Consider the following 18,468-nt stretch of genomic DNA (forward strand, 5'->3'; position numbering starts at 1 on the left):
TGAAACAAACACTAAAAATTGTTGAGGAATTTCGTTGAGTTCTTAACCCCAAAGCAGCATGTGTAGAATTTTATTTCATCAAATAGTTCTCTCGCTGCATTCTACATAGCACTGAAAACGTAGAACAGGTAACAAAAGAAGGCCAATAGCAACGGCAGCAGCTGCTTGTTGTTGGGATGCATTTTGACCAGGTAGCGAGCCAAGACGAAAGGCAGATGAGAAAACAGCGGCTGTTGCGCTCATAGATGCAGCTGTCTCTAGACTAGATAAAACAGAAAGGAATAAAATATACTTAATACTTTCTAAAATCTTCCCTGCCTCAGCCTTTGCGAAACTAGTTCAAGGCTTTAAGCAAATCGAAGTGGAAAGAAAATTTGCTAAGGCAGTGAAAGTAAAAGTAAAAGTTTTCCACTTTTTAAATTAAAATTAAAAATTGAGCAGCCTACGTAAAGCTCATGCATAAACTGATGAAGTGAAGTGTAGTTATTATATAACTACAACTTATTAAAAATGTAGAATACGAAAACTATAGAGAATATGTTCTAAAAGGTTTACTAAAACAGAGAAAATTTTTATATATTTTTTAAAGCTATATTTTTAGCTAACATAAATTTCTAAAATCTACAAAAATCTCAGCAGCTTTTACCAAAAACAATTAAATAGAACGAAGCTAATTTTGAAGGCGCGTTTCACGGCATTGTTTCAGCCTTAACGGAACTAGTTCAAGAGCAAGTCAATGCGGAACTAGTCACAAGCAATTTGTAATTAGCGCACTTGAGGTTAAAGCTCATTTCAGTAGTCTAAATATGTAAGAAAAATCGTATATATATGTCCATAAATTTTTTAGTTTAAATATAGATTATTCAAAACTTTTTGAAAAAGGCTTAAAAATTATTAAAATGTTAAAAAAAAATTAAAAATGTAATTTAAAAAACATATATATAAAGTTATAGTAAAATTGAAAATTAAAAAATTAAAAAAAAAAACTTAGATTTCCTTTTAGTATACAAAAGTCCGCCCATACATCAAACTAAATCAATCAAATCCACTTTTTATTCCTTTTCAATCAGAATACACACATTATGTGGCAACATATGAGGCACATACATGTTTATTTGGCTAACTTCTAGCTATTCGTAAAACTAGTTCAACTTAACCAAGTTCAAACCGAAATTGAAAACATTTGACACAAGCACCAGAAATGCGAATTTGTTTTCAAATATTTCACATTCGTGTTGGCCTATGTAAAAATCGAAAAATCAAATATGTTGCATACGATAAATGTGGCACTGATGCACAAACATCGAGTGGCGCCAAAGCGAAGCAGAGCTAAAGAAAAAAGCCAAAAAACAGCTAGAGAAAAAGCCGAAGTTGTAATGCTCTATTGTAATGCAGCCTTTAGACCTAGATGAAGTAAACTTTAAAAGTCAATATATTCCTATTCTCTGTTATCTTAGCTTCTGTAAGTCCAGAAAGCGTTCCATATAACTTGCCATTCGGCAAGCTGCAGATGACATACTCTTATGCATGCATCCTATGTATCCCTGAACCCTATTTTCTTATTCTATCTATTCATTACCTATTCGTCATCTGGTAAAGTTAAAAAATATTTTTATAGATCTTCACACTTAAAATATACAATACAATTTACAATTCAAGCATGATTTAAACCTTAATTAAGTTATACAATCCTAAAGATTTGATAATATCTTAACATATATTAAAATTATATAATATATAATTGCTATAATATTAATCCTTTTCTTTGTGCTGCGAGCCAAGTGCAAATAAATGTAATCCTAAGTGGAGCAGCCTTTCTTTGTGATTCTCATTACTCTATAGTAAACTATTTTAATGCCTCCATTTATAGCAAAAGCATTATGCCCGGCGCAGCAAGAGCAGCTGCAGTGCAGCCACAGCAATGACAACAAACAAGCTGAAAAATAACTGCAGCTGTTGCAGTTTTATAAATGTGGTTGCCCACCCATGCCAACCTACACAGAAAACACTATATATATACTAGGTATATATATGAAAAGCCTCGTAATGTTGAGGGCGCATTTTTGAGAATCAATGAGCAGCAGGATGAGCGCGAGTTTCGGGGCTTGCCAACTTTTGGGCACACGGAGACGGGTTCAGAGGTGCTCGATGGGTGGGGCAGCTGGGGGCGCGGTAAATGACTCTTAACGCTGACAGTGAAAGCAGTTTTGGGCCAAAAAGGCGGCAGCTGAGTTGGAAGCAAAACTAATTGCAACAATTGTCGTTGTTGTTGTTTGAAAGGGCGAAAGGGAAATAAAAAAATGTTGATAAATGAAACAAAATGTGAAAAGTCAGCTAAATGATAAGGCCCCGCGGGGCTCAGCTGGCATTATGATAGATATACATATATAGACAGATATGAATGGGCTTATCATATCATATAAAAAAGCCCAACGATGGCCACAAATCACACTCGCTGCTTATATTGATTGAATGGCCGTGAAAGGCTACGGCGAATAAATTCAAATCGAATCGAATCGAATCGAATGAAAAGCAACGTAAATGTGCGCCAATTAAAACAAATCATTGTTTAAATAACCCATTAATTGCAAGCGTTGATCCCTCGAAATGTTTGTGAAAATGGAAATCGAAATGAAAATGGCAACAAATGAAATGTGAATGAACTTAGTAGGAGAATGTTTATACGTCAATCACACTACTTCAAAGAAAACTCTGTTCAGTTTACAGTAAATTAGCTTAAGAACTGCAGTTGTTTACTATTGAGGCCAATCCAAGTTGCTGCTCTCTGCGATTCTCATGAATTGCAGAAGTAGAAACTAAGTTGAGGATATATTAAGTTAACTCTGCTTGCAATCCTTCTGAATTCAGCTCTAGTACCTCATTGAATATGGTGCCTCTCTTTGCGATTCTCAGGCATTGCAGCAGATAAAACAGAGTAGAGGATATATTAAATTGACTTTCTTAGCGATATTCAAGAATTCAAATCTTGTATCTTATTGCATATAGAGAGAACTGTAGTGCCGCTCTTTGCGATTGTCATGAACTACAGAAGATAAAATAGAGTAAAGGATATAATTAATTGACTTAGTGATATTCAAGAATTAAAATCTTGTATCTTATTGAATATAGAGAGGACTGTAGTGCCTCTCTTTGCAATTCTCATGAACTACAGAAGATAAAACAGAGTAAAGGATATAATTAATTGACTTAGTGATATTCAAGAATTAAAATCTTGTATCTTATTGAATATAGAGTGAACTGTAGTGCCTCTCTTTGCGATTCTCATAAACTACAGAAGATAAAACAGAGTAGAGAATACATTACACTCTTCATTCATGCACTGCCTCTCATTGCGCTTCTCATCAATTGAGCAAGAGACAAAGTCTCATGAAATCCAAGCGCAGACAGACAGACGAACACTTCCACAAAAACAAATATATCCTGAGCGAAATGCTTAAGATATAATTAAGCCAATCTAAACTAACAACCAAATCGTGTATCCTTTTTGTAAACTATCATCACAGCTTAAGGATGCTATGAACTGAGTGGAAAGCAAACATAGGACTATTTATTAGTTTTCTTGAAGTATTTATAACAGCTTTCCAGTTGAAAGTGAGATGTTGAAGAAGCCTTCTGGCTTGCATCGATGGAGCAGGGGTTACCAATGCTTATCGTCGTCATCATCGATATCGTCCACTGGGTAGCTGTCCAACTGATCCGACTCTTCGTTCTGTATTGTACACTTCTCGTCCAGATCGTTGGATGTCTTTCGACTCAGCTTGTTGCCACTCACAGAACGGGCCAAATTGCCGGCATTGATGATGGCCATGGAGCCGGCATCGTTGAAGCGCGGACGCTTCTTTTGCAACTTGCTGGCCCAACACTCGGTGGCACGACGGCGCGCATTGCCACAAATATTCTCGCTGGGCGTATTTTTCGGCGGCGGCGTCGGCTGCTCACGCCTCAGTCCGGGCTTCACGTTCAGCATGGGCATGGGCATGGGCATGGAGATGGCATTGAAGGTCACTGGCACTGGACGTTTAATAAGATTCGGTATCTTCGGCTTGGCTTTGCTCTCGGTCTCCACAGTCTCGGCCATGGGCCGAGTGCGAAATTCATGCACCAACGGATACAGGCGCTGTATGGCCGACTCGACGGCATTCACACTAGCCGCTGTCACCGTGATGCTGCCCGTCGAGAAGATCTTCAGAGTGGCCTTCAGCTCTTGCATTTTGAATGTGACGCCCGGGTGCAATTCCGGCTCGTAGCTGGCATTATCACGATGCCGCTCCGAGAAGTTGACGATGCGTATCGGCCAGGGCATGCTGCACGTGCCGAGCACGTTGACAATGCGAAACTGTTGGAAACGCACCGGAAATCCCAGTTTGCCCAAGCTGCGAGCGTAACGACGCGCCGCCACCTTGGCCTGCGGCTCAGAGATGGCGCCCGTGCAGGTAATGCGCCCGGACGACCATATCGAAGCCGTTGTATAAGGACGACGCAAACGCATCGTCACCATGCCATTCTCTCGACGATACTCCACATTGGAGCCGTGCAGCGCAATCTCTCGCAGCTTCAGATGGCAGTGCACGCTAAAGGAGCACACGACATTATTGATCACAATATCCAGCTCGGACGGTGGAGGCGCATTGGTGGTGCTGGTGGACGTGGTGGTGATGGTGCTGGCGCTGTTGGTGTTGCATTTCCCAGCCGCAGCCTCGACTTTTTCTTCAACTGTTGAAGCTGGCGCCTTTGTCTCTTTATTTTCAATGCTCTCAAACATTTCTCACAATTATTTTCGATTTGCTCACTGACAGTTTCCAGTTGTCGTCTGATTTTTATAATGAGCCCAATGCTATCTAATCGATTGACCGTGCTATCGAATATAGAATTCTCGCCTCGCCTCGCCTTGCCTCGCCTACTTAGCACATAAACTAAAATCCCATTAAAGTTGCGAAAAGAAGAGACCTTAATGAAGAAATTGTACAATGATCATGAGATGATGGCTAAAGAGTCTGTGAGGCAGAGTCTGGACACAGGTGCACAGAGAGCAGCCCACGACAGAGGAGGCAAATGCAGCTCGACACACCTGTCAGAGTGGCGACCTGACTTGGGGTGCATAAAGCATTTTCAAGCAGAAAACCAAAATACAAATTAGGTAAAATAAATATAAAAAAAATTTAAAAATAAATATAAAAAAATTAAAAATATAACAAATAAACAATAACACAAAAATAAATTTAAAAAATATATATATAGTACTATATCTATATATATTAATATATAATTAAATATTGCAATATAAATATATTTAAAAATTACATATTTGCTTATAATAAATTTGTATTTATAATCGAAAATTTCTATACTGATCTTGCCATATTTATTATTACTATATGCCACACTATCGGCCCACACAATTTCGAAATACAGAGTATTAAAATTCTAAAAAAAAATATTGTAGACTGATAACATTCCAGCATCTAGACTTTAGTCAAATAGAACATTCAGAGGTCAAGAAAGTGACTCATACTTTCAATGAGTTGCTTCAAATTCTAATATACTAGCGCTAATAAACTAATGCAAAAAGCAAATTGTGAAGAAAATAAAGTAAACTGAGAAACTGAATCAACAAATAGCAAACAAAACCGAAACAAGCAAAGCACATACATTTTCGTATACTTCAAAAACGATTTTTGTGCAATCAAAATTCATAGGAAATCTGCTCAAAAGTTATAGAATTATATCAGAAAAAAGCCTAGAAGAACTTAAGAAGCCCCAAATGGAAGCTACAGACAATAGCAGACGAGAATGTATACGACTGCTAAATACCCTGTAAAGAGGAATACATGAACATGATTTATATTTAAAATGGATTGTTAAACTCTATATATTTCAAAAATATTAGTTATATATAAACTCCATGAGTTTTACGTTTTGCCTATTACATCATTTCACACAGCTGGCATATAGTTTAGATATAATGTTCATTTTATTGTTAGCCTTAACATATTCAGTAGTTCCTTAAGTTCTGCAGCATATTTTAGGAACTATTGTTCAATGAAAATTAATATATATATATATATATATATATATATATATTCTATAGACTCATTTAGATATTACGCATTACTGCATCATATTCACATTCATATTCATTTTCATTGCTGATTAGTGTACGAATTTTATACTAACGAATGATTCATTAACCAAGCAGAGAGCCTTCTTCATGATAGCCTCAACTACAACCAAACACTCATTGATCGCTGAACAAGTTCAGTAGATCATCTTAATGAACCATTCCATCGAGCAAGTCGAGTCCGTATTGTTTGTGTAACACTTAACCGTGAGCTCCTTGTCAACTGCAGCTCCAAAAGGGGGCAAAGCTGCTGCCAAGTGCAACTCAAGTGGCAGTTGCTGCTGATAAGAGTCAGTCTACCTCTATCCCCACCTACCCCTACCCAAAACAACTTCGACTGGGTCAACATGAAGCGCTGCTTATTGAAACTAACTGTGAATGCTTTTGTCAATGGGCTGCAGCTTATCAATAAAGCAAGATAATGTTCGTTCTATGAGCATGTTAAGTGTCATTGCAAATATAAAAACAGAAAATGAAAGTCTGTCACGACAAATTGCGATTGCTTAAGTGCTCGTTATAAGTCAAGTGAATTAATCGTTGCTGGAGAATTAAATTAAGGAAATTATAAATAGGGCAACAGCTGCATAAACAAATGCACTGAAAAGGAAAGTGAGAAATATAAGAGAGAGAGAGAGACAGAGAGAGGGAGACAGGGAGACAGATAAGCGAAGCAAAGAAAGGGAATAAGGAAAGGAAGAGAGAGAAATCTTGATCAAACAATTATTTTCTTCTCCTTAATTTTTCCTTCTTAATCTTCTTCTTTTCTAGTTCGTCTTATTCTTCTTTTTCTCTTATTGTTCCTTTTGTAGTTCTCCTTATTTATTTTCTTTCTTCCTTATTCTATTCTTCTCTCCCTTTGCATGCTTCGCTGTCCACCTATTCTTATTGCTTTTAAATCTCAATTCGCATTGTTCCTCAAAATTTTGTTCGTTTACTTTTTACTTTACTGTTTACTTTTCTATCCAAAATTAGCGAATTTCAAGGCTTTCTTATATTTTCAAGTCATAAAGCTAATCGAAAAAAAAGCCACACAAAATATTGAAGTAAAAAAATCCAATAAGCCCAAGCGCAATTCAAACGGAATGTTTTCCCAACACATTGTTGTAGGAAATGGAAAATAGCGGAATTTGTATTTCGCTATTAAAATACAAAAATCGTTGCCAATCTTTATGAAAATCTGAGACATAGAGAGAAAAAACATTTGTTTAAGCTAAATATAATGAATGACTCGCTTTACTACGCTAAGTTCGCTTCAGTTTTCGATTAGATCTACCGAAAAAGCAAAAAACGAACAGTAAACAAACAAAAACAAAAGCGCGACCCAGGCGGAAGGGCAGGAAGGAAGAAGGCACTGAGTGGGGAATGGGAAATGACATGGAATGCCGCATTTGAATAGAAAATCAAACGTCGGCTTTGTTGTCTGCTGTTGTTTGCTACAGCAATTGTTGTTGTTGTTGCTTGTTTGTTTGCTTTTCGCACTTCAATTGTTATAGCTGGTAGCTAAAAATTTGTTTAGCTAACGAAAACGCACATAAAACAACAACAGCAACAACATGCCAAGGGCAACGTTGCAGCTGGGCTATAAATTTATCGCATGCTAGAATAGGTGACGCCGGCAGCGCAGCAAAGGAATCGATGCACACACATACACACACACTCAAACTACCAATTCGAAAACAGCCAACTTAATAAAAATTCTAAAATAACAGTTACGTGTTGCTGGCCAATTAGCATGGCACCATAGCACTCTGGTGCATGTATGTGTATATAAATATACTTATGTATATGTACTATATAGGCATATAAATCTATGGATCGGATACTAGTTGCTAGGTAAATTCATAATCGTACCACATTTGCATAAGCAGCGCCTCGCGCGCCGATACAGCAACAACACAACACAACAGAACACAGACACAAACACACACACACACACACGACGGGTGAACGCACAACAAATTTCTAGCAATAACAAATCGCTATGCGTTTACTTTTCTTTTTTTTGGCACTTTCTCTATGAATTTGCGGTCGCATTTATTTATTGCTAATTATATTATAATGCAGCGTCACACTGCACTTTGACACACACTCACGCACACATTCACGATATTTGTTGTTTTTGGGCTATTATTAAATTATTTTAGCTGTGTTTTGATTTCGATTTTTTGGTACAAAGACGCCCACGCGTAAACACGTCCGTTCGCTATGCAAGTCCGACGCGTAATAACAGCTGTAAGCAAAATTGCAGCTGTTAAACGAATTGTTTGTGACTGTTAACCGGCAGTGTTGCACATTTGGCGGGAAGAGCAACAAATTTAGCATTTTTAATACAGTGCCTAATAAAATTAATTTAACTGTGACTAAAGAGTGCTTAATTGATTTTGTTCTTATAATAATATTCGCAACTGACATTATATATATAATTATTAATACCATTTTGCAACAATATGTTACTTTCGTTAACAGCTGGCAGCCCTGTGTCTGTTAATTAACAGTGGTACTCTCTCGTGTCAACTATCGCGGTCGGCTAGAGATGAACAATAGTATAGTTAATTATTTAGATAATCATGTCGGAACTACAGGTAGAAATACGAAATTAATGCTAATTACAGTGATGTTAATGTTTAAAAATATTCCAGGAATTCAACCAAGCTGCCGAGGATGTCAAGAACTTAAGCAGCACACCGGCTGACAACGATTTGCTCGAATTGTACGGCCTATACAAGCAGGCCAATGTGGGCGATTGCAATACAGGTGAAAATTGACTTTTCTAAAATTTAGTTTAATATTTAATAATAATTATGTGCTCCGCGCAGACAAACCTGGTTTCCTCGACTTCAAAGGCAAGTCCAAATGGGAGGCCTGGAATAAGTTGAAGGGCATGAGCCAAGTCGACGCCCAAACTGCCTACATCACCAAAGTGAAATCTTTGATTGCGAGTGTGGGTCTAAAGTCCTAAGCAGATGCTGTGTTTCGAATATAACAATCCAGTTGGAAATGCATTTCTCTCACATGTAATACGCACAATATTTCGTCATTAGCACAAAATACATACGCACGCTAAAGAGTTAATGCATCCATTTATATATTCATATATGTTACATACATATGTATGTATGTATTTACAGTAAATATGCAGATACTGTAGCTTTCCGGCTGGAATGTTGAGATAATGTTGCTCGACTGTTAAAGTTGTATTTGACTGTTAAGCATATGAATGAAAATCCCAGTTGGATATACATTTTTCACATGTAATACGCTTTACTTAATACAATATACACACGCAAGCTAAACATCAGTTTGCACATTTATTCTTTTTTGTCAAAAGCGGAATTAGATATATATAAAACACATTTATATATTCATGAATGCTTAAGCAAATATAGCTATGCTTAGCTGTCTTTTACTGGGCTTTTCGGCCCAACAGGCATATACTGTAGGCATGCTTAGCTGTCCGACTGGGCTACTCGAGCACTGTTGCTCGACTGTCGCTGTCGCTCATAGACTTCTCGCTGCAGTTCGCGCAGATTTAGCTCCAATGTTTCCACCACATCGAAGTTCAGATCTTCCCGCGCCTGCTTGATGTAACCTTTGATTATATTGATTTGCTCAATTAGAGGATCATCAACCAATGTTACGGTCGTTGAGGCTTGGGGCGCTGACCAATTGTTCAGTGATTGCAGATCGGACTGCAAAGAAAAGTTAATTAATAATTTAAGCAAGTGCAAATTAGTTAAAGCTTACGCCCTGGGCAAAGCTGCGACTTTCTTGAGTAACTCCAGCCTGGGCCGTTGATCCTTTTCGCTCGTGTGCCTCCATGGCCATGCGCTGCTCTGTCAGTATCCGTTGCTCCGTTTCGATTCGTTTGCGCTCCTGAATCTGTCTTATGTACCCCTCGTCCGGCAGCGGAGGCAGAGAGAGCATACGCTCCTTTATGGCCTGCACGCAGCTCAATCGTATGGCCTTCTTGAGCGCCTCATCGCGGCTGCCTGGTTCCGAGTGTATGGTCAAAATTCGTTTGCTGCGCAAATCTATTTTTTCCGCAACTTGTCCGATCTTTCCACGCAATGCGCCCGCATCCGCCAGTGTAAAGATGGATTCGCCTTCATGCAAACTATTGACAATCTTCAGATACATATCCAGGTCCGGCGTCACTTGTTTCTGCAGCTGCCTAATCTCCTCATAGACCTGGGCGAGCAGCGGTCGGCACGTGCGACTCTCGTGCATGTCCTGCCGCGTATCCAGTAGCCACAAGCAATGCTGACACAGGCGTATGGCGCGATAATCCGGATGCTGCAGCTGCTGCAAAGGTTCGCCACGTGTGCTGGACAAGCTAGCCAAATGCACTGTAGGAGAGACACAGATATAAAAGCTGCATTTAACAGACATAGCTTTGCACCAGCTTACATGCGTTCTCCAGCTGCAGGAAGCGGGAGCAATCGTTGCACATGATGCCGCCGCAGAGCCTGCAATGATGCTGCCGCCTTGCAATGTGAAAGCTTTTTGCGCAGTTGGGGCACAGCTTTACAGAGCTGCCGTCTAACCAAGGCACCGTGAGCTGTTCGTGCTGCTTGCGCTGCACTGCATCCGTGGGCAAATCCTTAAGCAGGCGATGCAGCCGAATAATCAGCTTATTCGTCTCGCTAGCATAACGCTCCAAGCGTGGATTGCGCACTGTCTGAAAGTAATCGAAATAGGAACGCTCGGCGCCTGCAGTCTGTTTCGACATATTTTGGTACACATTTAGCTGTGCCCTCCCACTGCTTGGCTTGGCTCCTGCTCCATTGGAGCCACTTGCATTGCTGGAATTGGCAGCTGGTGAGGCAGCTGACGGCGCACGACTGCGTTCATCGTCGAAATTGTTAAGAATCTTTTTCTTAGCTTTGGTGAATATATCCTTAAACACAGATTTGAGAGCATCCTGATCCTCGGCGTGCTGGCGTGCAAAGTGTTCGGTCAGGAAATCAATCGATTTCAAATCGGCACGGCAAATGGGACACAGAAAGCCTTCCAGTATCTCATCGCTGCTGGCGCTGGGCTCCTCCTCGGTGCTATCAAAGGGATTACCCGACATGCTGTCATGGATTTATTTTCTTTCTGTTTTTGTGGGTGTATTTTTGTTGCCTTGCTGCTGGGCTAGAAGCGATGTGACAAGTGCTGCACACTAGCCATGTGTTTGTAGAATTTATTGATAACAATTTATTATTAGATACTTTCTGAATACTTTAAAATATTTGATTTTAATTAAATTTTAAAAAATTCCCTAAGAGCCACCCACTCGGGCAAGATATGAGGGGTTTGCCATTCACATGTAAACGTGCTGTTCAGGCCAAGTACGCTGTTACAGCCTAACGTACATATATAGGCGCAAAATGCCAATCACATGAAAGCCTGCTGTTAGCTGTTCAAGCGGAGTACGCTGTTACTTCACATATACAACCAAGCAAAATTGAACGAATTGAAAAAATATTTAACATAAAATTCTTAATAAAACGAACATTGCCGATCAATTTTGTTTTTGTATAACATAAATCTTAATAACAATTAATCTAAGCTTAATCTTCATCACTAAATTCATCTTGAGCTTCAGTTTTTCTCGACTTGCGCTCCAATTCGCGTGCCAAAAGTTCCTTGAATGCTTCATATTCGGGCAGTGTAACACGACATATTTTTGTTGCAAAGGATTTTTCTGAGGTATCCGTTATTTGATATAGTCGATGATTTGTCGTAGGCTCATCGGGATCAGCCTTGAGTGGGCGTGGCTTAAACAAGCCCAAACGAACCAGAAAAATGTGACGACAGCGTAAATCCTCGAAAGGCAAAGACAAAGCCGAGGATTTTACAATCTCTGGCACCTCAATGCGCATTATATCGAACATATAGTTCAACTTCTCCTCTATTAAGTTTTCCGGCTGTGCCATCAAGTCCGGACTATTCATCAGCACCTTCCACACATTTTTATTCGTCGACAGTCGACTCTTCAAATAGGAGCTCAGTGTGAGCAACTGATGGGCATCAGTAACGTCCAGCAGCTCTGGATATTTAGTCAACAAAAGGTGCAACAAGGTCTCGCCGAATTGACAAGCGCGCCAAATCTCTAAAGTATTAATTATTCGGTCTGGCGTGCGTTTCAGGATATTTGGATTTCCAGTCACGATGCGTAGAAAGCTCATGGTTTCCAGTCCATGATTTTGAAAAGTTTCGTGCGCCCTTCGCCATATTTCGGGAGTGTAAATTGCCAATGCAGGCTCCATTTTAACGGCTTCCTCAATGTGAATTTGCTCCAGTTGCAATAATTTTGGTGCAGTTGCCTTTGCTGCAAGCTGGCGCAGATTCAAGCTTTTAAGCTGCAAAACGCCGATGATTTTAATATTTATTTAGAGTAACAATACCTTTATACATACTTGTTGCACTTTTTGTGCTTTAAATAATACTCTCCACATTATCAAATATTTTGCGCAATTATGTATATTTTTTGTTTTATCAAAACAACAGTAACAGCTGTTTGCCAACTGCTGTTCTTTAAATTAACAGTGATAGAGCAGAGGTGCTGCACTGTTAGACATTCCTGAATGATACTATATTGTCTGTTATACTATTACGAGCAACGGCCAATAAGCTTAAAACGAATTTCTTTAAGTGTTGGTCATGAAAGTATATATATATATAGGCAGTATTGTATATAGTTTATAAAGTTATGAAAATAATTGTTTCATATAGTGTCATATAGACATATGTTATGCTTAATATAAACAATGTTAGCACATGTACCACTGCTGCAACCCTGGTAACTCAATCAGCTGCATCGTCAGCAAACGCCGCGTTCGTAAATTGTTAATTAATTTATTTAAACTATGGGCAAGAGTAAGAAGAAAATACGTGAGCAAAACGCTATAAGAGAAGCCGTTCAAGCAAATACACAGCGACTGGAGACATGCAACGATGCCTATACGAGCGGTGCATTTCATTACTTGCGTTTTCTGGTTCACTTGCTGGCCGCTGCACAATTCTGCTACGGAATTTACTATTATCTATTTAAATTGGATTGGCCGGAGGGTTTACATGAAGAGGAAGAGTTAAAAACCCGCTGGGGTGGCAAATTCAAGTATCTGACCTTTCTCGATGTCATTGTGCAGGCCTTTTACCACATCATAGCGTTGTTAAATGATTTATTCGGCAATAATGTAGTGACCGTGGCTCCTAAGTCTCTGTTACGGCAGCTACGTGATTATGTATTCGCTACGTTTGCATTTCCCATTGCCCACAATGTGTGCATCTCCTTTTGGGTAATTTATTTGTATGATCGTGAGCTCATCTTTCCCGCCGCCCTGGACGAAATATTTCCCAGGCAAGTGTGACCATATATTTATTGTTTATTTAATTGTTGCTATTGTTGAACTGGTTCATTGCAGCTGGCTGAATCATGTGGTTCACACAAATGTTGCGCTTCTGGCTATCATGGATATGTTCACCTGCTTCCGGCATTATCCTAGTCGATTGGCCGGTGTCACCGGCAACGTAGCCTTTATGATTCTCTACGTAATTTGGGTGAATATTGTGCGCTATTTTAGCGGCCAATGGGTTTACCCCTTACTCGAAATCCTGCCCATACCTCTGCGTGCTGTGATGTTTGCTGGCTTGGTGGGTTTGAGTGTGATCTGCTACTTTCTGGGCGAATTCATTAACAATATTGTTTGGGCGCCAGAATTTAAGCTGTTACAGCGAAAGCAGGTCAAAGAAAACTAAAGGGAATAGTGCTTACTTTCTATATACTCACGTGTACAAGCTGGAGATTAGGTTATTCTTATTCGTTTGCCCATAGAGTCTGTTGTATAATACACTCCGTTGTGTGTAAAATAATTGTTTAATTTAAGTAAGAGCTTACAGTAAATACAAAAATACTAAAAATACCAGATGAAGTTTTATCTATTCGCTCAAGTTCAAATAGCGCGCCCTCTATCGATTACTAGTTATCGGTTAACTAAACTATGGTTGCATCACAACTATACTTCTGAGTAAGATCTGCAGCTTAATTTGAAAACCAATTTAAAATAAAACACCTACAAAATGCAATATTTCAACTTTTGAAGCTTGATGTCAAATGCAAATATGCAACAATCGCATCACTACGCAAATGCGGATTTCTTTTCAATTTCATGAACGAAACAGTTTGACAACTCTAGCGACGGCAAGGCGAATGAAAATTGGCTAAACAGCAAGCCGAGTGAACACAATGGAATTGTGTTAACGATAACGCACATGTAAGTGAAAATCAAAACGTTTTGACTAACTAAACGAATGCTGTGGGAAAAGTGCCGAATTTATCGTCTGAATTGTTTTTTAAACGGGCTTTGTTTTTTTTTTGTGGTCGGGTGAGTGTGTGCGTGTGTGCGAGCAAGATGGCATAGTGTGCATATGTGTTAGTTGTGCCAGGGCTGCCAACCTGATAGCTGCGCGTTTGCATAGACAGCAGCGCTCAGCTGTTTGGTCAAAGCAGCATGTGTCGCAACATTGTGCGGCAACAAAGTTTGACAAGCACTGTGCAATCTTGTTAATGATAACGAACATTTGTTTAATTCTTGCTTTTTACCCATTTTTTTTAGACAATGCCACTCGCGTCGCCTAGCTAACTCTGTTTACCTCCTCATCAACATTGGCCGTTAGCAGCTTCCACCATTGCATTTGCATCATTCTCACTGCCAGGCACAGCAAAGAGACCAATCAAACATGCCCATAAATGATGTGGCTGCAGCTTTAATCTACACAGAGCACGGCAACGGCAAGCACGTCAAGCCACAACCAACAACAACTGCATCAACAACGGGAGCAACAGCTGCAGCAGCTGCCATGACCAACTCATCCAAGTCGGATGTGATTGCTGGTGCTGCAGCAGCTGCAGCTCAGCTTGGCAACATGTTGGCGCCAGCTCTGAGCAGCATGCAGGGTCAGAAGTGGCAGCAGGTCTTTGATCTGGACAAAATGATCAAACAGCTGCGCGCAGCGGAGAAGACGCAGCTGCGTGGCAACAGCAAAGCATCGGCTGCTGGCGGTGGTGTTGCGCCACATGTGGTGCAGGTGCAACGTTTGAACGCCTCTGATATGGCTTACTACGACATGGTGCCAAAGCTGGCGACACGCGACATTGTTGTGTGCAACGCCTGCAATGGCAGCTACACCAAGGCCGGTTTCAACAATCACATAGCACTGCAGCATCCCAGCATTTGGGATGCGGCATCCAACAAGCTGAACAGCAATGCCACCGGCGCCACAGCAGCAACGGTTTCTGCTGTCGCTGATAGCAGTCAGGATGGTGAGCTGTTGGGCTCACCGACGGATACGCTGTCAGCGACAATGTCCAGCTGCTCGAATGGCTCCAGCAGCTCCTTAGCAGCTATCAATAATAATAATAATATCAGTTCGGCCTCGTCTTCGTCGTCGTCGCGTCATAAAAGCAGCAGCAGCAAGAGTAGCAGTTCCTCAAAGACCGGCAGCAGCAGCAGCAACAGCAGCAGCAGCACTGGTCGTTCACGTTCCAAGTCATCCAAGAATCGCCATCATTCGGATGTGCATCACACCAAGGTGGGTGGCTCCAAGAAGAGCAGTGCCATAGCAACAGCTGCAACAGCACCTGCACCAGTTGCACCTGTTGCATCCGTATCCGCATCAGCAGCGACTGTGGCTGCCATCAAGGAGGAGCTGCCAACAGCTGCGCAACCCGCTATAACTGTCTTCTCCTCGTCATCGAATTCGTCGTGCTCGCTGCCACCGACGCCGGCAACTGTTGCCGGCAATGGAAACGGCAACGAGCATGGCATCAACTACTCACCCGCCAACAACATGCTGGACGAGCAGCAGCCAAGCAAAAAGAAGGTATTGCATATAGTTATACGCATAACAAGCAACATTTAAATATTTGTTACAAATCATTGTAGCTGAAAACTACAGGAGCAAGTGAAGCAACATCTCATCATCGCAGCAAACCCGCCAAGGAGAAGCAATTGGCCCCGCTCTACGAACAGCAGCAGCAACAGCTAAGCGAATTGGATCAGGCTGTCTCCTCTATCACTGGCCAGGTGAATGTGGAGCCACAGCACCTGCAGCAACGCCATCAAGTCGACTTGTCCGCCGTCACCGACGAGTCACTGCCTATAATGCATAATACATCCGATGACAATTCCATATCGCTGACACTCGATATGCTGGATAGCAAGTTCATCAATGAAATACTGAACACTGTCGAATCGGATATACCCTTCGATGAGAGCGCGCTGGACACATCGCAACAGCAACAGCAGCAGCAGCAGCAGCAACAACAGCAGCAACAGTTGGCAGCGGAACAGCTGGAGCCAAATACGAAGCGCTTGCGCTTTGATGATGGCACAATTCATGCCGATGCAGCCGACTATGCAGCTGCACTCTATCAGCAGCAGCAGCAGCAGCAGCAGCATGGGCAACAGGTGTACAACGAGGAGCCACAGCAGACACAACTGACTGCCATGGATGCGATGCAGCTGCAGCAGCTGATCTACCAGCAACAGCAAATGCTCGAGCAGGCAGATCAGCAACAACAACAGCAGCAGCAGCAGCAACAACAGCAACAGCAATTGAAGCAGGAGGAACTGCAGGCAGAGGCGACGGCACAATTTAGCGTATACAATGTGCCCTCGCTGACAGACGATGCTGATGAGGCAGCACAGGTGGCCACCGACGAGCAATTGATGCTGCCCAGCATTATCTATGAGATTACCGACAATAACCAGGTGTCCGTCTTGGATCAGCAGAGCCAGCAGCAGGTCATAGCAGAGTTTCTCACACAAGCGGGCTACGACAATGTCGATGTGAATGTGAACGTGTTGCAGGAGGGAGTTAATGTCGGCGGCGGCAATCATATGCACGATGAACTGGGCGATTTTGATTTTAGCAAACTGGAGACTGTTAGCGCGGAAGCCAACAACCACACAAAGACTGTCAAGCTGGAAAACAACCAGCCACAACAACAACAACAACCACTGCAACCACTGCAACCAACAGCTAGCAACAGCAATGGCTTCAATAGCTTCGAAAGCGTGTTGCCTGCACAGCCACATCGCCAATTGGCTAATGCCAAATACCATGAGGATTCAACGTACTTTAATATGACTCTATACGCAGGTCCGCCTCGCCCCCTGGCCATGAACACCTTTGGCCTGGTCAAGCTGCCCAATGGCATGGGCGCCACGCTCCGTAAGAATCTTCTAACGACCCGCAAGGCCAACAATAGTTTGCTATCGCTCAATGGTAGCAGCGGAGTTGTGGGCACCTTAGCGCGTGCCCCACCACCGCCACCGACTGTTAATTGCAATGGTAGCAACGGCTCGCAGCAACTGTTGCTGCCACGTGTTACTGCCAGCCAGGGCAAAACAATCTATGCCCAAAGATGCAGCGTCATAGCGCAGGAACGACTCCGATGCAACAAGCGAGCGTTGCTCAATAAACTAAGCAACGGAAGCAGCAACAGCACTGGCAACATGACCGTAAAGCGCCTACATGAGCTGCTGACGGGCAAACTGAAGCCGGACAGGGAAAAGGACAAAGAGAAAGCAGAATACAGCGAAGCCGGCGAACAACAGCAACAGCAGCAGCAGCCGCAGCAGCAGGAGGAGAATAAGCGCATGCTCAGTTTCTATGAGAAACGGCGCAAGTTGCTAGCAGCTCGACAGCATCGACCATTGCTTATTGGCAGCAGCAGCAGCAACAATCGCTCACTTATGCGTCGACGACCTATGCATTTACCGCTGCAGTTGCACGGCAACCACAACAACGGCCACAATAACAACAACGCCATTGGCAGTCCGCAGCAACAGTTGCTGAAGAAACAGCTGCTGCGCACACTGTCAGACAGCAGCAACATTCAAGTGACGGCAACTGCTACGGCTGCAACTGTTGGCGGCAATGGCAGCAGCAACAACAATCCGTGGAAGAGTAACAGTTCGACGCCAGGCAGCAACTCGGCGGGCAGCGATCTAATGCGTGTATTTGTCTGAATATATATACAAATACATATACATTATACAAAATATGCTAAATGATTATGATTAACAATTATGATTATATATACACACACACACACATACACATACACACACCTAGAGCTATGTTAGTAATTTTAATTATTATTTAAATCAATGTTTTTCATTTTTTTAAAGTGATAATTAGTTTTTGGCTAATTGATTGTACGTAGCTTCTTTTGTTAGTTTATGCACTAAGTTTAATTTAATTTTGGATGTTAAGCTAAACAGCATTATGTTGATAATCCCCCTCTAATTTATACAATGTAAACTTTTAAATAT

General features: G+C 41.5%; 7 protein-coding genes across 17 annotated transcripts in view; 3 read left to right on the forward strand and 4 right to left on the reverse strand.

Moving 5' to 3' along the window:
- LOC111599399 (piezo-type mechanosensitive ion channel component) overlaps positions 1-8,347 on the reverse strand; it is a 40,482-nt gene extending 32,135 nt beyond the window's left edge. For 10 of the 11 annotated variants that reach the window (XM_030223406.1, XM_030223404.1, XM_030223408.1 and 7 more), the window contains exon 1: positions 7,991-8,347. The gene's annotated coding sequence lies outside the window, so the exon portion shown is untranslated. The remainder of the gene's footprint in view (positions 1-7,990) is intronic. The other variant, XM_030223400.1, reaches the window with a different exon arrangement.
- Positions 3,549-5,088, reverse strand: LOC111601895 (TATA-box-binding protein-like). The gene has a single exon (XM_023318738.2). The coding sequence runs from the start codon at positions 4,781-4,783 to the stop codon at positions 3,659-3,661; it is 1,125 nt and encodes a 374-aa protein (XP_023174506.2). The 5' UTR covers positions 4,784-5,088; the 3' UTR covers positions 3,549-3,658.
- Positions 8,348-8,650: 303 nt separating the features above from the next.
- On the forward strand, positions 8,651-9,430 carry LOC111601966 (acyl-CoA-binding protein homolog). The gene is made up of 3 exons (XM_023318840.2): positions 8,651-8,721; positions 8,779-8,893; positions 8,956-9,430. Exons 1-3 carry the CDS (start codon positions 8,707-8,709, stop codon positions 9,096-9,098), a joined length of 273 nt encoding a protein of 90 aa, XP_023174608.1. The 5' UTR covers positions 8,651-8,706; the 3' UTR covers positions 9,099-9,430.
- A 28-nt stretch (positions 9,431-9,458) lies between these two features.
- Positions 9,459-11,529, reverse strand: LOC111601963 (rabenosyn-5). Its single transcript, XM_023318837.2, has 3 exons — positions 10,547-11,529; positions 9,884-10,485; positions 9,459-9,828 (listed from the first exon to the last, which is right to left on the reverse strand). The coding sequence occupies exons 1-3, from the start codon at positions 11,211-11,213 to the stop codon at positions 9,586-9,588; spliced, it is 1,512 nt and encodes a 503-aa protein (XP_023174605.2). The 5' UTR covers positions 11,214-11,529; the 3' UTR covers positions 9,459-9,585.
- A 78-nt stretch (positions 11,530-11,607) lies between these two features.
- LOC111601964 (transcription termination factor 4, mitochondrial) lies at positions 11,608-12,746 on the reverse strand. The gene is made up of 2 exons (XM_023318838.2): positions 12,544-12,746; positions 11,608-12,486 (listed from the first exon to the last, which is right to left on the reverse strand). Exons 1-2 carry the CDS (start codon positions 12,580-12,582, stop codon positions 11,695-11,697), a joined length of 831 nt encoding a protein of 276 aa, XP_023174606.2. The 5' UTR covers positions 12,583-12,746; the 3' UTR covers positions 11,608-11,694.
- A 57-nt stretch (positions 12,747-12,803) lies between these two features.
- LOC111601965 (androgen-induced gene 1 protein) lies at positions 12,804-13,905 on the forward strand. The gene is made up of 2 exons (XM_023318839.2): positions 12,804-13,487; positions 13,552-13,905. Exons 1-2 carry the CDS (start codon positions 12,994-12,996, stop codon positions 13,883-13,885), a joined length of 828 nt encoding a protein of 275 aa, XP_023174607.2. The 5' UTR covers positions 12,804-12,993; the 3' UTR covers positions 13,886-13,905.
- Positions 13,906-14,845: 940 nt separating this feature from the next.
- Positions 14,846-18,206, forward strand: LOC111601961 (hybrid signal transduction histidine kinase L). The gene is made up of 2 exons (XM_023318836.2): positions 14,846-16,009; positions 16,072-18,206. Exons 1-2 carry the CDS (start codon positions 14,867-14,869, stop codon positions 18,160-18,162), a joined length of 3,234 nt encoding a protein of 1,077 aa, XP_023174604.2. The 5' UTR covers positions 14,846-14,866; the 3' UTR covers positions 18,163-18,206.
- The last annotated feature ends 262 nt before the right edge of the window (positions 18,207-18,468 follow it).

Source organism: Drosophila hydei, unplaced genomic scaffold (genome assembly GCF_003285905.1).
Source record: "Drosophila hydei strain 15085-1641.00,03,60 unplaced genomic scaffold, DhydRS2 tig00000172-arrow-pilon, whole genome shotgun sequence".
Taxonomy (NCBI): domain Eukaryota; kingdom Metazoa; phylum Arthropoda; class Insecta; order Diptera; family Drosophilidae; genus Drosophila; species Drosophila hydei.

Coding starts and splice junctions, on each gene's coding strand:
- LOC111601964 (XM_023318838.2), bottom strand. CDS start 12,582: ATGTGGAGAGTATTATTTAAAGCACAAAAAGTGCAACAA. Junction 12,487..12,543: donor AAGCACAAAAAGTGCAACAA/GTATGTATAAAG, acceptor GGCGTTTTGCAG/CTTAAAAGCTTGAATCTGCG.
- LOC111601961 (XM_023318836.2), top strand. CDS start 14,867: ATGCCCATAAATGATGTGGCTGCAGCTTTAATCTACACAGAGCACGGC. Junction 16,010..16,071: donor AGCAGCCAAGCAAAAAGAAG/GTATTGCATATA, acceptor AAATCATTGTAG/CTGAAAACTACAGGAGCAAG.
- LOC111601895 (XM_023318738.2), bottom strand. CDS start 4,783: ATGTTTGAGAGCATTGAAAATAAAGAGACAAAGGCGCCAGCTTCAACA.
- LOC111601965 (XM_023318839.2), top strand. CDS start 12,994: ATGGGCAAGAGTAAGAAGAAAATACGTGAGCAAAACGCTATAAGAGAA. Junction 13,488..13,551: donor CTGGACGAAATATTTCCCAG/GCAAGTGTGACC, acceptor GGTTCATTGCAG/CTGGCTGAATCATGTGGTTC.
- LOC111601963 (XM_023318837.2), bottom strand. CDS start 11,213: ATGTCGGGTAATCCCTTTGATAGCACCGAGGAGGAGCCCAGCGCCAGC. Junction 10,486..10,546: donor CCTGCAGCTGGAGAACGCAT/GTAAGCTGGTGC, acceptor TCTCTCCTACAG/TGCATTTGGCTAGCTTGTCC. Junction 9,829..9,883: donor GTCGCAGCTTTGCCCAGGGC/GTAAGCTTTAAC, acceptor TTTTCTTTGCAG/TCCGATCTGCAATCACTGAA.
- LOC111601966 (XM_023318840.2), top strand. Junction 8,894..8,955: donor TGTGGGCGATTGCAATACAG/GTGAAAATTGAC, acceptor TGCTCCGCGCAG/ACAAACCTGGTTTCCTCGAC.